General features: G+C 43.0%; 1 protein-coding gene across 1 annotated transcript; it reads right to left on the bottom strand.

Moving 5' to 3' along the window:
• Window positions 1–6,180: 6,180 nt before the first annotated feature.
• LOC133954458 (deleted in malignant brain tumors 1 protein-like) lies at window positions 6,181–18,089 on the bottom strand. The gene is made up of 13 exons (XM_062388893.1): window positions 18,054–18,089; window positions 17,880–17,972; window positions 13,360–13,860; window positions 12,711–13,202; window positions 11,208–11,633; window positions 9,715–10,140; window positions 8,222–8,647; window positions 7,704–7,912; window positions 7,339–7,487; window positions 6,972–7,214; window positions 6,698–6,857; window positions 6,520–6,595; window positions 6,181–6,419 (listed from the first exon to the last, which is right to left on the bottom strand). The coding sequence occupies exons 2-13, from the start codon at window positions 17,953–17,955 to the stop codon at window positions 6,400–6,402; spliced, it is 3,204 nt and encodes a 1,067-aa protein (XP_062244877.1). The 5' UTR covers window positions 17,956–17,972; window positions 18,054–18,089; the 3' UTR covers window positions 6,181–6,399.
• Between the last annotated feature and the right edge of the window lie 5,348 nt (window positions 18,090–23,437).

Raw genomic sequence — 23,437 nt, 5'->3', positions numbered from 1 at the left:
TGGATAACTTACTGACAGTCAATGGAGGTAGTTTGTCATTTTTTGACATAATCACATATCACAAAGTTCACCAATCGATATTGGTGCAACACTGCAACCGACCACTATCAAACATGTTCACCCCACTGTGATTGGACAGTACTGTAACAGTCCTCCAGGAGGCATCCTGGCTCCACTCGCAGCAGCGCCGCCTCCACACTGTCTGTGTATCGGGTAATCGTATTTCTCTGAAATATCTTCATCAGACCGTAAAGTAAAGGAGAGGATTAGGGTTAAAACATGATATTAAAATAATATAATATGTAAATTTAAACAGCAATATCAATCATTATTGTGGAAAACTGAGAACCTTTTTTCCAGCCTATCCAATGAACTCAATTCTCGCAAAACTATAATTAGAGAATAGCTCACATTATCATAGATATAAAAAAAAAATATAGCAACCTTGGAATAAAACGTAAAATAAAGATCTTCTGAGCATTTACTGTAATCTCATGACAAATATCATTACACCTCCAATCCTTCCATTAACCAACACAGTGGATGCAGTGACTTTTTCACACAGCGGTGAAGAATGAAGTTTAAACTTCTTTTACTTTTATTACCTCAGGTTTTGTTCCATGATGAAGTCTGAGAAGTAGATGATGTGAGACTGTGGTGTGTGTTATAAATAATCACAACAGGAAAATGAATGATTTTACTCTGTAGAAGTTTGTTTGGATTTCTTGTTGGTTAAAGGCCCAGTTCAGAACTGGTATTGATCAGAATTCAATTCAATTCTTTAAATGCAAATAACCATGCATGTCATTTGGGCTAAGAAAGACCAAATTATGTTGTTTTTACCGAGTCTGAGTTGATGGTGTGACTGATGACAATGTTGGTGTGTTTGTCTGCGTGACCAAGTGAGCGAGAGAGAGAGAGAAAGAGAGAGAGAGAGAAGACAGGAGTGGCTGAGTGAATCTTGAGCAGCTGCTGCTTAGAGAGTTTTTCAGTAAAGACATTTACTGCACCTTTATCTGGGGTCTGGCCGTGTTGTACAGCACTCAAGATACAGCCACTCCTCCGATAATACCGTACTGCACCTGCCAGAAGCTCAACAGGAACGTCACGACAAAAGGTTACACGAGCACCCAGACTTCAACAGACAGATCCACGGTGGCACAAAATTGAGGTAACACGTACAGCGCATCCTCCACATCTTAAGCACGACGTGGTAATCCACCGTGGGAGCCACCAGACAGATGATCACAGCCGCCAGAGAAGCTTTGGGGATGTAGTAGAAGGCCGGCGTGAGGAACGCCAGAGACAGCAATACGATCACACCTGCAAGCACCAGAGAGGGAAGGTCACATTTACAGGAATTTCTCATTTTCAATCTTAACAAACACACAAACTTGAAAAATAAGTCGAATGAATACATTCTGTAAAACAGATTGCTTTAATGATAATGATTTTTAATGGAAGGAATGGGCATTGTCTTTGTGGCAAGAAAAGGATGGTGTTGAGAGAGAAAACCGAGTTAAGACATCAGGAACTGTGTGATGGACCCAGAAAAGCAAAAAAGCGAAAAAGTAAGGCAAGACAAGGTTGTGGCATCTAAACGAACAGCAGTTTATGTGATGCTCTGATTTAGAGAAATCATTCTCTTCTGCGATAAGCCAGTGCCTGATGTTTTCTTTAATCTCTGACCTTCATGTACATGACGGCTTAGTACTCACAGGTCAGACCAAGGCCGTGAAGTTCTGTGATTGTATCTTTTGTACAGTTTGAATGTTACTATGTTGATCATCTCTGCCCATGGACAGACGGGTGGACAGATAGATAGACCCCCGTCAATGTACCCCAAACCTCTGTGGTTGTTCTGGCTACAGTAAGTGTCTCCATCACCATATCTTAACAAGATCTCACAAACACACACATACACACAAACACAAAACAATACCCGCCCCGCTGTACTGACTTGTAAAGAAACAGGGGAGAGGTTTGGGAGAAAATGTGATATCACAGATAAGAACAAGAGGCTAGAAGAAAGTTTAAATGAGTGTTGACTCACCAGTGAGGATCCCTCCAGCAGGAGTACAGACACTAGTCTGGGAGTTCACTGCCGTCCTGGAGGTGAAGAGAAAAATATGACACTGTATATACGTAATAGCGCTCTCTCTCTCTCTCTCTCAAACGCGCACACACACACACACACACACACACACACACACACAGTGTACAATTTGTAGAAAAGTGCTTTAATAATAATTCATTTCATTTAGATTCAGTTTGTCATGTTGAAAGAGCGGAAAAAATACGCAGCATGCTACACTGCTAACCCGCTGACGTTCAGCAATTCTCCTGAATCATTATTGGATAAATTTATTGTTCATATTCCAAAACTGAAAAAAGATTTTGAAAGCTTGACATTTAATAAAAAGGAATTTATTTTATTTTACTTTATTAGTACCTTGACAGTGAGTCTCACACAGCATGCCATACAATATTACAAGTGAAGACAAAATTAAAATAAAAAAAAAAATGGCAGAAGAGTTATCCCAATGGGTTCACATAGTTTCACATTCAGTCCAGCTTGTCCAGTCAAATGTCAACAGAATTTTCATTTTAACAGATACATTATCACAGGTGTCCACCTTGCTATGTAAATGTCCATCCGGAGTTGTAGGCTATCAGCAAAACTTTCCATGCAATTCAAAGCCTGGAGCCTCTGGTTCCACTGGTCCAAGGTAGGTGGGTAGGGCCTCAGCCAGTAATAAAAAGGAATTTAATCGTCAGAGTAAAGCCTAACATAATGTTTTAAAAATAAATAAAAATCTCTTCAAATAGTATTTTGTATTTAAGCATTCGTTCTCTTAAACTGCAGCATTCTCAGTTTGTTTTCAAGGTTTGAAACCCTGTCAATGCTGTTCTAAAGACTGGTGCATGTATGTTGGTTCTGATACGTTAGTTTGGAAAGGGTCAATCTTTATTTTGAGCCATTTCAGAGTGGAGTGTCACACGTTGTGTTTCCCGTAAATCATTGGATCCACCCTGAAAACATGACTTATAATACCACTTACCAAAAGCTTTGTCAATAACACTGCTCTCCAACAGACCCATGAGGGGAATCACACCGAGCCCTCCTCCAAAATCCTGCACCAAAATAAACATTGAGCAAAAATGGCTGCTCAGCTGTATTTCTTAATACTTGAAAGAATATGGGAAGTGAAAGTTGAAAAAATAACTTCACAAGAAAAATCCACTGATTCAATCCTGGTACTGTCACATGCTGTTTACCTCTACGATCTCTCCAAAGGAGGCTGTAGTGTCTGAGGTGGGTAGGGGCCTGAATAGACTGTATAAACATCACTCGATTTTTTCTATATTCAATTTCTGCCAATTGATCCCTTTCACCTAAATTTTACTCACTAAATCTTAAAATAAAAAGTGTTAAATGTGAGGGTGAATTCAGGATGAACTCTTCTATAAATCAGTGTGGTGTTAGACTGCTCTCAGATCTCCTGATCTCAAGAGATCCTACAGACATTTGAATGTCCGAGTGACAGTTTCTCAGCCCCCCAAGTAAGAAGTCTGTAGAATGTCCCAATGAGCAAATCTGAGAAAACAAATCCTCCGCAGGATTCACCACGAGCGAGTGAGTGTGTTGATGATGTTTCTAACATGCAACAGATGACTAAATTAAAACAAGAAAAAAAAATGTATATATCTCAATGAAAAAGCAGTGGCATACACGTAGAAGTGACAACAAAGATGTCAAAAGGGCCAATACCTATCACTGCATGAAAAGAAGAATTTGTGCCAGTAAATGTCATAGGAAATTCTTGGAGAAATTTCTGTTACCAGTGTCTTGCCGTTATACAAGCCTGAGAATGTTGGGAGGTGACCCCCCTTCTCCTAAGCCTAGGGGAGGCTTTCACATGCAAATGCCAATGCTCTGTGCTTTACAAATGCAAATCAGGATAGTTTCCCTCGGAGCAGATAACACCTTTTTCTGAACTATCTGAAGTAAGTACACCAGGCTTAAAATAAATATAAAACCTGAAATTGTAAATTGATCTTAAGTAAGTAAGTGTGCCATAATTAATTACATTGTATACCACGAGCAAAATCAATGCCATGAAAAAAAAATTGAAACAATGCACATTTCAGCATTTTATTATTATCCAAAACACAATCCTAAATCTCAACCACTGTACAGAGTGGCATGATTACAATCAGTTTTTCAATTGTGCTGGTTAAATGCACAGTGGATTTGTTAACCACACATCCACCAGCAATCTGCTCAACAGGCAGAAATTATGTTGGATATGATGTGTCTGTGTAAGCTCCAAACTTCGACTGGCTTTCCATAAAGATATCTGCAGAGTTATGGCTCCCTGTCCAGTGTTGTGCATATCGTGCATATTTTTCGCGAAGAGTGAGCTTTACGATCAGTTTTCATATGTTGAACGTGCACATTAGGCACTACGCACTACGTTACCCATGATTCATCGCACACACATGCACACCAAATAAGCAACGTATTCCAAGTGTTTTCTTCTGTGGCCAGTATCTCGACTCCGAGCCGTAGTCTGGAGCTCAGCTCACGTGTTATCTTGGCTCGCTGTCCGGACCGCTCCGTGAATAAGGAGGAGGAGATATTTCTTTACTTGGAATGCGGCCACTTTATTTCTCGGCTATACAGCAGGAGCAACACTCGCATCACCTCTAGGTGGTCCGTCACTTCTCGTTATTCACACACTTTTAGCGTCTTTTCCCACAATACCCAGGTGCACTACGTCACACAATACAAATTTTCCTTAAAGGGGCAGGCCATACCTGCAACACAACAGCTCTCGGTTTCATATACAGATGGCAAGAGAAAGCAGAGGGATTTTTACACACTGTGTGATAAAGATTCCGACAGTAAAGGCAAGGGGTAGTGAAGGTTTTCTTCATTCTCACTTTCCACCTTAAAACTATGAAATGAACTGAACTATGAACTCGTTCAGAATTTAAATGGTGAACTATGAACGTGAACATGAATGTGAATTCATGTTTACTTGTATGAACTGAATTTTGAACTAGTTCATGAGAGGTGTGAACTTGCACAAGACTGGTAACAACTATATATACATTTTTATTATTAATGTTGTGTGGGAGGGGTTTACCCCACGTGTGTGCTGCAATGACCCAGGGTGACCAATGGCAACATATCTACCAGCCAATCACGAGTGACTTTCCAGGTTGGTTTCCTCCAATGGGGAATCGAGAGAGGCTCAGCAGTGGCTTCGCCCTGATTCATATGCTAATTAGATAACACCTTCGCTCCGCGGCTCCGCGACCCCCCCCGCTGCTCTCCCCCTTTGTTCTCCAGACCCCCTCTCCGAGGTACGTTTACTCCGCTTCCCTCAGGTTAATGTCGCGGAAGAACGCGGTGCTGACGTGCTGTAAATAGGCAATAACTTCAGGGGATCAGGTAACTTCCATAAGATTTCCCATGACACTAATTCTGCTTTTCGCCTAGTGTATGTCGATGTGTTGTTCACAAAAACACTGGATCCCCTGTAATGAAATGAATACATTAGGTCCTGCCTCAGCCTGCTGCACCGAACCCCTAACCTGAACGCTCCAGAGATTTCTTTGATGTTATGAGTGCATCTGGGCTGAGAATCTTCTTCTGCTTGTGCATGTCTATAAAGCAAACGCAGGACAAAGTCGGTATGAAATTCTCCCGACATCCTCTAGAGGTCATATTTGAGGCACTCATGCCACCAGAATAGAACAAAGGAAGACTGGGGTGAATGAAACCTCAATATTTGGGTGGAAGATCACCACATCAGGATCACTAATATCCATAATGTAATCTGGATTTACTTATGTTATGAGCAGAAAAGGTTGTAGCACATTTATTCACACATCACAGGATCAGGCCATTTTACCTGATCTGATTTTACCCTCAGGCCATCAAACTGATTAACACCTCCAAACACTGCCACAACTTGCTCTACTGACATTGTGTCTTTGCACAACAGACTATATGCACACTTGCTTTTGCACATTCCCTTTAACCACTGTTATTGCCATTCTCATTATGTATAGGTGTTTATTTATATTGTGCTTGATGAGTCGATATGACTGCATTTATTTAAACTATAGACGAAAATAAACACAGAGAAGAAGAAAAGTACTCTGACGTTGATTTTAATTTTCTTCAATCATTTCTCACCTTATTACACAGCTAATACAAATCAGGAAAACCAGTGTGTGTTACGATTCAATTATGCAATGTAACATGTGTTTTTTTATTACTGATTTATGATTAAAGGAATTCAAACACAAAAAAATGTCACACTATGAAATGAGTTTATGTTATTACAAACTCATTAGATTATGTATGTTTTATATGTTACCAGCTCACTCAGGTGACTTGTCCCCTGAAGATAAAGAAGAAAGAGGAAAAACATGGTGATTCCTTCTGTATTGATCATTGGGTTGACACATCAATCCTGAGAGCTCATAGTCAATCATACTCACAAGTGATTGGTCCAATGGTGAGGGGCTTCAGAGGAGCAGAGCTTGAAACAGAGCGAGATGTCCTTCTTCTGCAAGACTATGAAAAGGAGGGGGAATAAGAGATCCAATCAAAACCAGTGTAAAGCTGCAGCGACTATTGATCGATAGTGCTGTTGATAATGTGAAACCTGTGACGTACTGGGGCACAGCGGGAGCTCCTCCGGTCACACAGGCTGAGGCTGCAGTGGAGGTACATGTCACTGTATTCACCGTGGATCAGGAACAACACGGCGGAGAAACGAGCCTGTTGGGATGAGCCGCTCTCGATCACTTCCACTTGCTGTCGGTCAGTGGGGCACCTGGCAGTGAGGATGGAGCATGTCATATGGGCCATTATACATCACATCATACACAGTCTTTCCCCCCATTTCCATTATAAACCACAAAGCATAATGATAAATAGGGACACTTACTTGTTCTGGATGAAAAAGTATCGTGCGGTATCATTGGGGTTTGATGAGTCAGAGGCGTAGCAGTTCTCCAGGACAACTACAAAGCTTGGGTCTCTAACTAATACAGAGACGCCCACATGCAGAGGTGAGCCCACAGGGAGCGTGATCAAGCCAGATGGATAAGGCTGAGTGAAGTTGGAGGTGTGGAACAGAGACATGGAGGCTCGAGCTTTGCTACCTAAGCCTGAGAGGCCAACTGCAAACCTGTCAAAAATATAAGCCTTGTTACTATGATGACTTTAAATCCTACAATTTTCACCAGGTTCGTCTTGTCTATTTACAACTACAATAAGTGAGTGATTGTCGTATTCAATAAAAAGGTACTTACGGCAGCACTGGTCTGATTGCCACATTCATGCTGGTGTCTGTGTCGAGAGGATACGCACAGGAGAAGGGAAGACTCACAGGACGTGAGAAGGACACATTTCCTCGGTAGAGGAATAAAACGTTGGAGTAGATGGCGTGTGTACGGTTGGTCTGAAAGACAGAGAGTGGTTCAATTATAAATCACTTGAAGCTCTATTACAGATTGAGTGGTTTTGTCATACAGGCAGAAGATCTGGGTTTAATATATTGTCTCTGCCAGTTCCTGCTAATCTGAGCTCCCTGCAGAGGAGTACATATGGGAACCAATATCTAAGTCTTAATTATCGTAATAATAAATGAATGGACATAACTTAACAAAGTATTTACCCTCAGTGTGTTTCCACAGGCACCTGCCTGAGCGTCCACCTCGTACCAAACTACATCATTATGCATTCTGACCCAGGAGCAGTTTGGAACTGCCAGGTTTCCGGAGAGTGGGTTCAAACCCATGGAAGTTATGGCAGCCATATTTAGCCCTATTTGGATTTCATCACGTCCACAAATGAGCTGAGGAGGCTGGAGTGGAGGGCGTTGGACTACAGAAAAAGTTTTAAAAAGTCAGTAAATAATAGTGTGGACAAAAGAAGATGAGATAAATACCAGATGAGAACAAGAGGAGAACTTCAATTAACATGTCACTGTGTGCAATGACTATTATTATATGAAAATATGTAAAATATAAGAAGTAAACCTACATTCACAGAATACACTTGCATCTTCATAGTGTCTAAAGTTGTGGACCATAACCTTTAATATCTGCATATTTCTGTTCTACAGTGTTATGTTGTCCTATGTTGTCTGACAGGGAGACTTCGTTGGCATTAAATCTACAAATAAGCATTTACCTTCACAGACAACACCAGCGTCCTCATTGTGACCACAGTCGTGAGATCCAATCCCTCGGTGCCGGCACTCGGTTAGCTTTGATTCGCTGCCAGAGCAAACAACATCGTCCAACCAGATGGGTCCACTGCCCTGTCCAAACCGTGCACTTTGTGGTGCTGACAGGACCCTGCCACAACCCAGCTGTCTGCACACAACCTGAGCATCAACCAGGTCCCATTGGTCATCACACACCGTCCCCCACTGTCCACGGAGGAAGATCTCTACTCTGCCGGAGCAGGAGCTGTTTCCTCCATTGGCCAAGCGGACCTGTCCCTCGTCTCCTGTGCTGTTGTCCACAGCTGTTGTTCCAGGGGTGCCAGATGTGAGCACCTGAGATCCTGGATTAGGTGTGGTTGGTGAAACTGTGGAGTTTGGTCCTGGTTGAACTGAAAGAAACATGTATGTGAACCCACATGACAACAGCAGCCTCCACCTCCATCAATATTAATGAGGAAAACATTGTATTTATTATCTCTGACCAGGAGGTTATCTGTTCACACCTGTTCATATGTTTGTTTGTTAGCAAGATTACGCAAAAAACTACAGATCAGATTTCCACAAAACTTGGTGGAAGAATGTGATATGGGTCAGGGAAGAACCACTTGTATTTGGAGCAGATCAGATCAGGGGTCACTCCAGTTTATTTTTTTTCACGTTCTTTAACTTTGCGGAATAGGGCGTTTGTCAACATTTTGACCATTTATCCAGGAAACAATTCATTGACATTGACGAATTCCAATCTGGCACATTAAGGGAACTGATATCTATGAATGTGTGAAATTTGATGCAGCCCCAATTAATTTAAGGGGACTGTCGGTCCTTGGTTGTGGTACGTGTGCCACTGAGTGATGTTCTAGTTTTTTCGTTCGTCAGCAGGATTTTGCAGAAAAGTACTGAACTGATTTCAACCTAACCTAGTGGAGACCTGGGGCGTGGGCCCTGGAAGAACCATGTACATTTTCGTGTGGAGCAGATTAAGGGTTGGATCAGGATATTTTTCCCCTTTCTGAAAGTATGTTCTGTATGACGGAATAATGATTTAGGTTATTAGACCTCTTTCTTTTTTTCTTTTATATTTGGAACATTAGAATTAGACAAATATGTGTGGGAATGACAGTAGGCTGAGGTACAGTTTGTGCTCCACTGAGTGTCATTCAAGTTAAAGATATAATTGATGATGTTATCCTGAGGCACAAAACTCTATTTTACTTTCCTGACATAAGCAGTTACTGAGAGTTGACCAGCCTCACTGGTGAAGCAGCTACGATAATCACATGCAACAAAATACTGTTGATTAGAGACACAGATGAAAGAGGGACTTCAATAGGATTTCTATCAAAACTCCATCGATATCGGCATGAAGCAGAGATTCCATATTTCTGTTCTACAGTGTTATCCTATGTTGTCTGACAGGGAGATTTCATTGGCTTTAAATCTACAAATAAGCATTTACCTTCACAGACGACACCAGCATCCTCATAGTGACCACAGTTGTGAGATCCAATCCCTGGGTGCGGGCACTCAGTCAGCTTTGATTCGCTGCCGGAGCAAACAACATCGTCCAACCAGATGGGTCCACTGCCCTGTCCAAACCGTGCACTTTGTGGTGCTGACAGGACCCTGCCACAACCTAGCTGTCTGCACACCACCTGAGCATCAACCAGGTCCCAGTGGTCATCACACACCGTCCCCCACTGTCCAAGGAGGAAGATCTCTACTCTGCCAGAGCAGGAGCTGTATCCTCCATTGGCCAAGCGGACCTGTCCCTCGACTCCTGTGCTGTTGTCCACAGCTGTTGTTCCAGGGGTGCCAGATGTGAGCACCTGAGATCCTGGATCAGGTGTGGTTGGTGAAACTGTGGAGTTTGGTCCTGGTTGAACTGAAAGAAACATGTATGTGAACCCACATGACAACAGCAGCCTCCACCTCCATCAATATTAATGAGGAAAACATTGTATTTATTATCTCTGACCAGGAGGTTATCTGTTCACACCTGTTCATATGTTTGTTTGTTAGCAAGATTACGCAAAAAACTACAGATCAGATTTCCACAAAACTTGGTGGAAGAATGTGATATGGGTCAGGGAAGAACCACTTGTATTTGGAGCAGATCAGATCAGGGGTCACTCCAGTTTATTTTTTTTCACTTTCTTTAACTTTGCGGAATAGGGCGTTTGTCAACATTTTGACCATTTATCCAGGAAACAATTCATTGACATTGACGAATTCCAATCTGGCACATTAAGGGAACTGATATCTATGAATGTGTGAAATTTGATGCAGCCCCAATTAATTTAAGGGGACTGTCGGTCCTTGGTTGTGGTACGTGTGCCACTGAGTGATGTTCTAGTTTGTTCGTTCGTCAGCAGGATTTTGCAGAAAAGTACTGAACTGATTTCAACCTAACCTAGTGGAGACCTGGGGCGTGGGCCCTGGAAGAACCATGTACATTTTCGTGTGGAGCAGATTAAGGGTTGGATCAGGATATTTTTCCCCTTTCTGAAAGTATGTTCTGTATGACGGAATAATGATTTAGGTTATTAGACCTCTTTCTTTTTTTCTTTTATATTTGGAACATTAGAATTAGACAAATATGTGTGGGATTGACAGTAGGCAGAGGTACAGTTTGTGCTCCACTGAGTGTCATTCAAGTTAAAGATATAATTGATGATGTTATCCTGAGGCACAAAACTCTATTTTACTTTCCTGACATAAGCAGTTACTGAGAGTTGACCAGCCTCACTGGTGAAGCAGCTACGATAATCACATGCAACAAAATACTGTTGATTAGAGACACAGATGAAAGAGAGACTTCAATAGGATTTCTATCAAAACTCCATCGATATCGGCATGAAGCAGAGATTCCATATTTCTGTTCTACAGTGTTATCCTATGTTGTCTTACAGGGAGATTTCATTGGCTTTAAATCTACAAATAAGCATTTACCTTCACAGACGACACCAGCATCCTCATTGTGACCACAGTTGTGAGATCCAATCCCTGGGTGCCAGCACTCTGTCAGCTTTGATTCGCTGCCGGAGCAAACAACGTCGTCCAACCAGATGGGTCCACTGCCCTGTCCAAACCGTGCACTTTGTGGTGCTGACAGGACCCTGCCACAACCCAGCTGTCTGCACACCACCTGAGCATCAACCAGGTCCCAGTGGTCATCACACACTGTCCCCCACTGTCCACGGAGGAAGATCTCTACTCTGCCAGAGCAGGAGCTGTATCCTCCATTGGCCAAGCGGACCTGTCCCTCGTCTCCTGTGCTGTTGTCCACAGCTGTTGTTCCAGGGGTGCCAGATGTGAGCACCTGAGATCCTGGATCAGGTGTGGTTGGTGAAACTGTGGAGTTTGGTCCTGGTTGAACTGAAAGAAACATGTATGTGAACCCACATGACAACAGCAGCCTCCACCTCCATCAATATTAATGAGGAAAACATTGTATTTATTATCTCTGACCAGGAGGTTATCTGTTCACACCTGTTCATATGTTTGTTTGTTAGCATGATTACGCAAAAAGCTACAGATCAGATTTCCACAAAACTTGGTGGAAGAATGTGATATGGGTCAGGGAAGAACCACTTGTATTTGGAGCAGATCAGATCAGGGGTCACATCCAGTTTATTTTTTTTCACTTTCGTTAACTTTGCGGAATAGGGCGTTTGTCAACATTTTGACCATTTATCCAGGAAACAATTCATTGACATTGACGAATTCCAATCTGGCACATTAAGGGAACTGATATCTATGAATGTGTGAAATTTGATGCAGCCCCAATTAATTTAAGGGGACTGTCGGTCCTTGGTTGTGGTACGTGTGCCACTGAGTGATGTTCTAGTTTGTTCGTGTGTTCGTCAGCAGGATTTTGCAGAAAAGTACTGAACTGATTTCAACCAAACCTGGTGGAGACCTGGGGCGTGGGCCCTGGAAGAACCATGTACATTTTCGTGTGGAGCAGACTAAGGGTTGGATTCAGGATATTTTTCCCCTTTCTGAAAGTATGTTCTGTACGACGGAATAATAATTTAGGTTATTAGACCTCTTCCTTTTTTTCTTTTATATTTGGAACATTAGAATTAGACAAATATGTGTGGGATTGACAGTAGGCAGAGGTACAGTTTGTGCTCCACTGAGTGTCATTCAAGTTAAAGATATAATTGATGATGTTATCCTGAGGCACAAAACTCTATTTTACTTTCCTGACATAAGCAGTTACTGAGAGTTGACCAGCCTCACTGGTGAAGCAGCTACGATAATCACATGCAACAAAATACTGTTGATTAGAGACACAGATGAAAGAGAGACTTCAATAGGATTTCTATCAAAACTCCTATTGAAGATATCGGCATGAAGCAGATATTCCATATTTCTGTTCTACAGTGTTATCCTATGTTGTCTGACAGGGAGATTTCATTGGCTTTAAATCTACAAATAAGCATTTACCTTCACAGACGACACCAGCATCCTCATAGTGACCACAGTTGTGAGATCCAATCCCTGGGTGCCGGCACTCAGTCAGCTTGGATTCGCTGCCGGAGCAAACAACATCGTCCAACCAGATGGGTCCACTGCCCTGTCCAAAACGTGCACGTTGTGGTGCTGACAGGACCCTGCCACAACCCAGCTGTCTGCACACCACCTGAGCATCAACCAGGTCCCAGTGGTCATCACACACCGTCCCCCACTGTCCACGGAGGAAGATCTCTACTCTGCCAGAGCAGGAGCTGTTTCCTCCATTGGCCAGGTGGACCTGTCCCTCGACTGCTGTTGTTCCAGGGGTGTCAGATGTGGGTGCAGCAGAGGTGAAGGTCTGAGATCCTGGATCCGGTCTGGTTGGTGAATTTGTGGTGTGGTGCACTGCTGCTGTTTGAGAGGTGCCTTGCTGTCCTGGACCAGGAGTGGTCAAAGGAGCTGCAACGTCTGTTCTGTTCACCTCTGTTGACAATGAAAAATATCAGTGTGCAACAACAAGTTTTTGTTCATAAAATGTAATTTGAAAATTTCAACAAGAGGACTATATATTCTCTATAACGCTTAAATGGGATGGATTAAATGTGAAAATTGATTTTGTGAGAGTGTAAAGTTTCAGTACCTGCACAGTAAGCAAGATGGCATGCGCTCGGCTTCACCAGTTTATAGACGTAGTAGTTTCCTTTGCAGAGTTTGACGTTGATGGTGTGTGAACTAAAATAGCAGCAGCTGGAGCTCCAGTGACTACAAACAGTCCGATTAACAATCACTCCTGGCTGTGTAGGATGAGGCTCTGTAATCCATAGGGGAGCGTGTGTTCCACACCTGTTTGTCTGAACACACCTCTCAGCAACGTTGGCACTGGTTTGATTTAGGAACAGACGATACCAGCCTTGCCAGTTAACATCTCTGTCACAACGTGGGTTCAGATTTATGTTGTTATCTGTTGACCGCCAGTCATGGTGCAGCTCAGTGTAGCGCTCACATGGGTCAGCGCAGCTGGTGACCCCATTATTACTGATGCAGTCCATGCCCTTAGGACAAACAGTGTTTCCACACCTGAACTGGACAGATTGAGAAGAGGGCCCAGATGTGGCGGCGGAGGAAGGCTCCATACATATCACTGCATGAAAAGAAGAATTTGTGTCAGTTTGTGTCGTTGAAAATTTCAGTGGAATTTCAGGTTAACAACTGTTCACAGGAATCTGCAGGCAGCACAGAAAACTCCCAGGAACTGCAGGGAAGTGACGCGCGGTTCCAGTTTCTGCCAGTTTTACAAGCCTGAGAATGTTGGCAGATGACCCCCCTGCTCCCAGACCTAGGGAAGGGTTTCACATGTAAATTACAATGCTGCACGCTTTACAAATGCAAATCCGGATAGTTTCACTCTGGTTTAGAGGAAACACCTTTTTCTAAAAAGGTACTATTGAAGGTTCAAACTAAAATATGTGGCATAGGGACAAATAAATATTAAATCCGAAATTGCAGATTATATAGATTTCCTTTATGTAAGTAAATGTGCTATAATGAATTACATTGTATACCATGAGCAAAGGTCAATGCTATAAAAAAATATAAACATTGCAATTTATTTTAACATTTTCCTATCAAGCTCATCCAAGATAATATGTTGTTATAAAGAGAGGGGCACCACTGTACAGTTTTCTGAGAGAGTTTTTTCTACTGACACCAAAACACTGTGCTTCACATAAACTTTATGTCTTCTCAAAGGACCAGGGGGTCTGCGACCCCTAGGGGGTCTGCAGAGGTACTGCAGGGGGGTCATGAAATGTTTGGTTGATTAGACAATTAGACAAAATTTTCCCACAAATTTTAATGTGTTTAAAAACACATTAACATGCATCGAACATATTGTGAAGCGCATATGACCCTCTGCCTGAAAACCTCCATCCGTCCAAGGTTGGATAAGTTGTCTGCTACCCATCAGGGTCCGACATCTCACTAATGTGAGAGTATGATCACGAAACTCGGCGATTTAGGCATCAACCCTTCCCTCTGCAACTGGATACTGGACTTCCTATCCAACAGACCCCAGTCTGTTATGTTGGAGAACCACACCTCCTCAACCCTGATCCTGAACACCGGCGTGCCTCAAGGCTGTGTGCTAAGTCCTCTCCTCTACTCACTATTCACGTATGACTGCATTCCTGTACATGTAACTAATACTTTTGTCAAGTTTGCAGATGATACTACTGTGATTGGCCTCATCAGCAACAACGATGAGTCAGCCGACAGAGAAGAGCTCCAGCACCTGGCGGCGTGGTGCGGCGACAACAACCTGGCTCTCAACACCAAGAAGACCAAAGAGCTCATCGTGGACTTCAGGAAGAAAGGCGGCACACACACCGCCATCAATATCAACGGGACGGAGGTCGAGCGTGTCACCAGCTTCAAGTTCCCGGGTGTCCACATCTCTGAGGACCTCTCTTGGACCCTCAACACCTCAACCCTAGTCAAGAAAGCTCAACAGCGTCTCTTCTTCCTGAGGAGACTGAGGACGGCTCATCTGTCTCCTCAGACTCTGGTGAATTTCTACCGCTGCACCATCGAGAGTATCTTCACCAACTGCATCTCAGTGTGGTATGGCAGCTGCTCTGTTGCGGACCGGAAGTAACTGCAGAGGGTGGTGAAAACTGCCCAACGCATCACCAGTTCCTCACTACCCACCATTGCAGCTGTCCAGGGCAAGAGATGTCTGCGGAGAGCGCGCAGCATTGTCAAGGACAGCTCACTACCCAGCCACAGACTGTTTGCCCTCCTCCCTTCTGGGAGGCGCTACAGGGTCCTCTGTTCTAGCAGGTTCAGAAACAGCTTCATCCCTGCGACTGTCACCCTGCTGAACTCAGCACTGCAGTGAAAGCAGCAGCCCCCCCGGCCACACACCCTCCTCCAACCACTGAACATTTGAACACTTGCACTACACTGTTACTTTTTTTTACCACTGTATTATCCTGCCTATAGTATATTCATATTTATATATTTATCTTGCTTAAAGTTATTATATCATACAATACCTGTTAATACAGCACTACTTCAGATATATTACTTACTGCTCATAGTTCTTATATCATACAAAATCTGTTAATACTGTACTATTTCCGTTATTACTGCTCATAGTTCTTATATCATACAATACCTGTTAAAACTGTATTATTCCATATATATTTGCTATTGTACATATCTTATTTATTAACACTTCAAATACGCATAATACTCTGCACTTTAACTCCTTTTTTTGCACTTCTGGTTAGACGCTATACTGCATTTCGTTGTATAAGTACTTGTACTGTGCAATGACAATAAAGTTGAATCTAATCTAATCTAATGTGTGGCATCCACAGATGGCTTGAGGATTCATTGTCTCTTCTACATGTATGTTTAAAATAAAATCATGAATCTGTGATTTACTTTAATAGCTCAGTGTTGTTTGCAAGATGTATGTTTATAAATGGCAGTGGCATGGCCACCCTGTACCTTGCACCTGTTTAAATTAAAAACATGAGTATATGAACCTGTGTAATATTTGAATAGCTGAGTATTGAATGCACAATAACAGCGTAGCTATGTTTATATATGGCACTAGGCCCAGTTTAATATAAAACACAATTTTATACAATATATACAGTAGGGGGTCCTTGCTCCATCTCTCCACCAGTTTGGGGGTCATTGGCATGAAAAACGTTGAAGACCCCTGACATAAAGTGAATCAGTTGTGTCATCGTGTGTCAAAGTTCCAACCATTTGTCCTCCCAAAATACTGGCAAACTCAGCACCATATTCACATGTCCATGGCATACTAAGCTGTTGACTCTGCTGAAATTGCCTCATAATTTGAACTTCAGTTGTCCAAAACATGTCCTTGTTCTTTCATTCTCATATGAAAGAACAATAAAAGAACTGTTCAGGGAACAAGGAAATGTATTCAATGTTCAGAACATTGAGGACATTTCCTTGTTCAACAGCCAAAAGGTAGAACAATGAAGACATTCCTTGTTAAACAGCCAAAAGGTAGAACAATGAAAACATTCCTTGTTCAATAGCCAACAGGTAGAACAATGATATGCTGTTTTTGTTTTCTTTTTTGTAATAAAATAAAAAATAGGCCAATTCACACAGATTACGAAAACAATGTTTATTTTTGCCGTTTCTATGAGCACAGTTAAACATGAAAGGGATTATGTTGACACAGTGGATCTGTACGGTTAATCATTCTCACGTTAAAATAAGTTTAGAAATCAATGAAATTTGAAAGCTCATTGTTTAAACTGAATGTGGTAGGTATTCTTCTCACCCTGCATGAGTTAAGCCTGAAACATGCTTCTGCGACTGCGTCTGCGTCTTTTCACGCCGCTGTGGCGCAAGACTCGTTTTCATTCATGCTTCCCCAACCGTTGCGCGTCTTACAAAGCAATTCCGCGCCAGAACACTAGGCGGAGTAATGCTTTTTGTCGAGACGACCTTAGAGACGCCTTCTTTCTTCTTCGTCGATTGTTTATTTACATAGCCACTGCGGCTCCTCGTAGCCTTTTTCTGGCGGACAAATCCGCCAGTCAGTGACAGGTTATACAAGTGATCATACTATCGGATATCTTCTGCCAAGTGCTCTTCTATTTGGTCCATATTCGTTCTTCTAAATCTTCCGTGATTTCTGCCGGTATTATGGGGCATGAAACCGGAAATGCAGCTCCAGAAGGGATGTAGCGCAGACCAATCACAGCCTTGCGGGCTGAGTGAGCTTGCGGAGCTTTGCCGTAAATTTTAGAAAAGGGGGTCGACACCCGTCAGCACGTAAGGAGGGATACATAAGCACGTAAGGGACCCGGAAGGGCTCTTGCGCTTACGGGCCCGTGAAAACGCAGAAGCATGTTTCAGGCTTAATAGGGTTATAAGGAATAAGCAATTAATGCTTTCATTTTAATAAGTCCTAAGCTTCTATTCCCTCACTCTGTGAACTTGGACAGTTACACTCTTTTTTTTCATGAATGTCATTTTCAGCTCTCACTGAGGCTTCTACGTGGTCTGTGAACACAATCTGCTAATTTTAATTGTTCACCAAAATTGACTGTGTAATCTGGTGATATGCAATTTCACTCGAGATTACAGAAAGTCAGATTGACTTACCTGAGGTGTTCCATGTAACAAACTGCAAAATTAGGAGCAACAGCACACCCCCAGGCATCTCCATCATGGACCACATCCACGACACCAACCTTACTGAATAACACAAAGGAGATGTATGAAAATCATATGTTGACATTATGATCATGACTCTACTTTGCCAGTGTTTGTACTCACCTTGGAGAGAGTGCGTGAATATCCAGTAGATGCTGAAAAACCTGTTAGAGAAATTTAAAGAGTGAGCGAGAGCATGGTCATTTATAGTCTTTGTTGTGTTATGGCCAGCTCGTTTTAGGCCACAACAATCAAGTGAAGTCTACACAGAGTTTAAATCATTGCAAAATGTTTTAATAATATCAACAGAATAACCAAAAATGTATGATGTTAGATCAGTTGTCAGTGTGTGGTGGAGGTGTTGAATGTAGTGGAAGCCATGTATATGTAGCAGGTGTTGGATGGCAGAGAGCAAAAATACAAACCAAGAGCAGGAGCTTGGTTGTCCAGGGAAGAGAGTGAGAGCAATTGGCTGCAACCTCTCATTTATCATCGTCTGAGCAGGTGCAGTTCGTTCGCAGTCAAGAGCAGGCGGAGCATCGACGCTACAAGGAAGCCAGATCAAAACAAAGCAGCAAACCACCTGCAAAAGAAAACAGACAGGACAACACACCACCAGGCCCGTCACACCCCGCCCCATAAAACGGAGACCCCTTCGTTAACCTCATAATAAGGCCCGAGACAGAGCATCCACCATAACAATATCCCGAACCTTGATATGGCAAATATTCAAATTTTAGGGTTGCAAGAAAAACACCAAGTGCATCAGCCTTTGGTTGCTGTTTTGCATGCTAGACAGAAAAGTCAGAGGATTATGGTCAGTGAATACACTTACTGGTGTTGATCCAGAGCCCACATACACTTCAAAAAACTGTAGGGAACAAATCCGGTTCAGTGTTTCTTCCTCCACCACTTAATAACTTACATGAGAAGAAGCCTACTGGGTGGTCAATGCCCCCCTCCCCTTCTTGCAACAGTACGGCTCCTGAATGCCACTGGCATCCACCTGAATTTTAAGGATTCTCAAAGTGCGGAGCTGCAAGTACAGGAGAGCAAAAAAGCAGGTTATTCACAGCAACAAAAGCACCCTGACATTGGGGAGACACAAATGCATCCTTTTTACCGAGAAGGTTTGTCAGCGGGGCCACCACAGCGGAAAGATTTGACAAAAACACAGGTAATACCCCACCAAACCCCAAAACGTCCCCAGCTCCTTCTTTGTTGTTGGCACCTGGCACTTATCCATAGCCTCGACTTTGGCCCTGAAGGGGTGTACGTCCCCTTGGCCCGGAATCTAACCCAGATAAATAACCGTGGCCTAAGTAAACTCACATTTTGACAAGTTAATTGTCAGATTGGCTTCAACCAGCCGATCAAAAACATCCTTGAGTCATTGAACACGACAACATCCTCTAAATACGCATTACATCCAGGAAGCCTTTGCAAACCCTTATTCATTAGGCGCTGAAATGTGGCTGGAGTGTTCCGCAACCCAAATGGCATGACATTTGTATGAAAACAGGCCCCCAGGTGTAATAAAAGCACAGATGTCTTTTGCCCTTTTCGTCATAGGTACTTGCCAATAGCCCTTCAAAAGATCCAGCTTTGTCACAAATATTTCACTACCTACTTCATCCACACAATCTTCAATCCGTGGCATTGGGTAACAGTCTGGCTTAGTGATAGCATCGACTCTCCTGAAATCTGTACAGAATGCTGTTCAGATGCACCAGATTTGGGGACCAATAAACATGAAGAAGCCCAATTGGATGATGCAGGTTGGGCTATAACATGTTTGATCATGTACTTGTGGTAGTCTGCTCTGATGGAACCACAAAGTCTTCAAATGGCACATTGGCAACCTTTGCCACAGCCAGTACAACCTTAGTCTACTGCAGCAGTACTACCCCCCATCAGCGTCTCAGTAACTGAAAGCCCATAGTATGGCTTTAGTAGATTAACATGACACCATTGCACACACACCCCTCCCCCTCTTGCCAAGAGTATGGACAAGATAATCACACAGATACATACACTCCTGATCAAAATCTTAACACCAGTTACAGTTTTTCACAATTGTTAAAACACGTTTTTCAAAACAATAACGGCTTTCTCAAAACTGCACACAGAAAACTGAAAACCTCCCACACAAAATGCTAAACCTGACACTCCCTTTGCAAGATGACTCTTTGCTATCAAATCTCTTACCTGTTCACAAAATGTAACTCGTGTTTTCATTTGGTACACACAGCCATTTTTTCAAATGACACACACATACCATTCATTGAGTACACACAACTAAGCATTTGCTTGCACACTACCAAGCATTTACAGCACACTGAAGTGCAAAACTGAAAACACATTCATCAAAATGGAACACACCAAATGAATGACAGTGACTCTGGAGAAAGAGCCATTTCTGTTTTTGTAAAATGTCTCAGTGTAGGCCTACTTTTTTCATAGTCAAATATAAAACAGCACACAAATATGCATTAAAAAAAAGGTTTATTTCGGTACACACAGAGAACAGTACAGTACTGTTAACCCCCCCCCCCCCCCCTTCACAAAAATGATTTAGGCATCAGGCCTCCGGTTCCTATCTGGCCAGAGGGCCTCATCCACATCACAGGCAATATTCTCCCTGTCCAAGCAGCGTTGGAAGAAACACCTTGAGTGGCGCATGAAGCCCTGACAGGCCTGGACACTCATGTCGCCACAAGCTTCCTCCATGGCCTGGAGCAGTGGGACCGCCGGTCCCACTGGTTTTCATTCATATACCTTCCACCTCCAAGCTGAAAATAATTCCTCAATAGGATTCAGGAAAGGAGAATAAGGTGGAAGGTATAGAACGGAAAAATTTGGGTGGCCCTGAAACCACTCATGCACTTGAGCAGCCCGGTGGAAGCTCACATTGTCCCAGATGACAACGTGATCGATCCGCTGTGGGTCATCTATCTGGCCAGGTGGTACCAGCAGGTCATGCAGGCCATCCAGGAAGACGAGGAGGCGGGCAGTGTTATAGGCCCCTAGGTGGGCATGACTGTGCAAGATCCCATGTTGATTCATTGCAGCACACAGTGTGATGTTCCCGGGACACGCTGGCCGGGGACCTCAACATATCCCGCTGGCCAATGAGGTTTCTGCCTCCTCTTCACCAGGTTGAAGTTACAGTTTGCCTGGAAAGGTCGTCCATATAGAGATTGAAAAGGGCTGGGGATATTATACCCCCCTGCCGGACTCCGTTACCAACTTTAAAAGGGGTAGATAAGATGCTCCCCCATCTTACAATCATAGTCTGGTTCGCATACCAGTAAGCTAGGATACGTACTAAGCTACTGGGCACACCCCTAAGCTTGAGCTTATTAAACAGCTTAAAGTGGTGGACGCGGTCAAATGCTTTGGATGCATCAATAAACCCTATAAGCATAGTTGAGCCCTCCCTTCTATGTGTGTCTATTGCCTCTTTCAGAGTGTAAATACATAGGTCGGTACTATGCTTGGGCTTAAAGCCAAACTGATTGTCAGTGGTGGTTATGTATTCACTTATCCTGTCAAGAATTAATCTTTCTAGCACTTTGGAGAGAATACTAGCAAGTGCAATGGGTCTATAGTTATCAATACTTCCGATCTTACCAGCCTTGTCTTTGATAACTGGGACAAGAACTACTGACAGCATGGAGTCTGGCAATATGCCATGCGTCACCATCCCGGTAATGCAGATGGATAGTAGCACTGCCAACCTGGGGCCAGCTAACTTAAGGTGCTCTGCTGTGATGTTGTCCAGACCACTAGCTTTCTTGTCTGCAAGTTGCCCTATAGCACTGAGAACATCATTGGGGTAAAAACAAATACTTTCCTCATCAATTTTGCCAACATGAAAAGGCTCATATTTAATACTATTGAACAGCTCTGCATAATGCTGCCTCCATAGGTAAGCTATTGCCACTACATCCGTTACCCCTTCTATATTGCAAGGAAGAGCTGCTTTCGCCCTATTAAGGGTTTCTACCTCTTTCCAGAAGCTAGTGATGTCATTTTTAAGCAATTTATTAGCCATAGATTGAGCACTCAGCACCTGCTCTTGTTTGTTTATGTAGCGCAGGGCATGTTTATACTTTGCATTCATTTTCTTTTTATTATCAAGGTCAGGTCCCTGACTGGGCCTTCCAGCTATTACCCAAGTCCAATGGGCTGCATTGGACTCAGCATGATGGCTAGCTACAAATTTATTCCACCCTGGTTTGAAGTTCTTGGCCTTCCTGGAATGAGTGAATAAACACCTGCTAGCCTCAAGAAGCGCTCTAACTATATTTTTGTACAAATCACACACACTTGCACCATGGGAGGGGTCATCACAGTTTACATTAGTGCAACATATGGCATTCATGGGCAGATATACTTTACTCAAAAATTCATCAGACCTGAAGCAATATTTGAGGACATCATCATTAGATAGTTTTTCCCAATCTATCTTTTCTACGGTGTTGCCCTAATACTTAGCCAGCTTGGCAACATTGTCCACATTTAATATCATGGCAATGGGGATATGGTCAGAGGTGGCTAACCCATAACAAATCTCAATATTTTCCAATGAAGCATGAGCATCAACAGTGGACACAATGTGATCTAGCCACGAGGTCGTATTCCATGCTTCACTAACATAAGTGTAACTTGAGTGAGGCAAGAACACTTTACTTGATATTACTAGGTTTGTGTCGCTAGTGAATCTTAACAGGTGTTTAGCAAACAGAGACTTATTATCTGATAGGTCAGCATTATATTATATTTGGGTTATATCACCCAAAACATAAATGCAAGAGGAGTCATTATCCTCGATAAAGGATTGTACAAATGCAAGCCTGCTTACAAATTCATCAACATGATCATAAGATTTATATGGAGTATAAATATTGAGAATAATAAAATGACTCTGACTGTTGTTTGTGCGTATGCACCAAACAGCAGCTCAGAGTACTCGGCCTTCTTGGAGACCCTGAATGGAGTCCTGTATGGGGCTCCAGTAGGGGACTCCGTAGTTCTGCTGGGTGACTTCAACACCCACGTGGGCAACGATGGAGACACCTGGAGAGGCGTGGTGGCGAGGAACGGCCTCCCTGATCTGAACCCGAGCGGTCGTTTGTTATTGGATTTCTGTGCTAGTCATGGATTATCCATAACAAACACCATGTTCGAACATAAGGGTGCTCATAAGTGTACCTGGTACCAGAGTACCCTAGTCCGAAGATCAATGATCGATTTTGTGATCGTGTCATCTGATCTGAGGCCGCATGTTTTGGACACTCGGGTAAAGAGAGGGGCGGAACTGTCAACCGACCACCATCTGGTTGTGAGTTGGATCAGGGAATGGGGGACATTTCCGGATAGACCTGGTAAGTCCAAACGAGTAGTGCGGGTGAACTGGAAACGTCTGGAGGAGGCCCCCGTCCTAGGTGTCTTCAACTCACACCTCCGGCGGAGTTTTTCTGGCATTCCTGTGGAGGTTGGGG

The sequence above is a fragment of the Platichthys flesus genome, chromosome 5 (assembly GCF_949316205.1).
Source record: "Platichthys flesus chromosome 5, fPlaFle2.1, whole genome shotgun sequence".
Taxonomy (NCBI): Eukaryota; Metazoa; Chordata; class Actinopteri; order Pleuronectiformes; family Pleuronectidae; genus Platichthys; species Platichthys flesus.
This window is presented reverse-complemented; position numbering and strand designations above follow the sequence as displayed.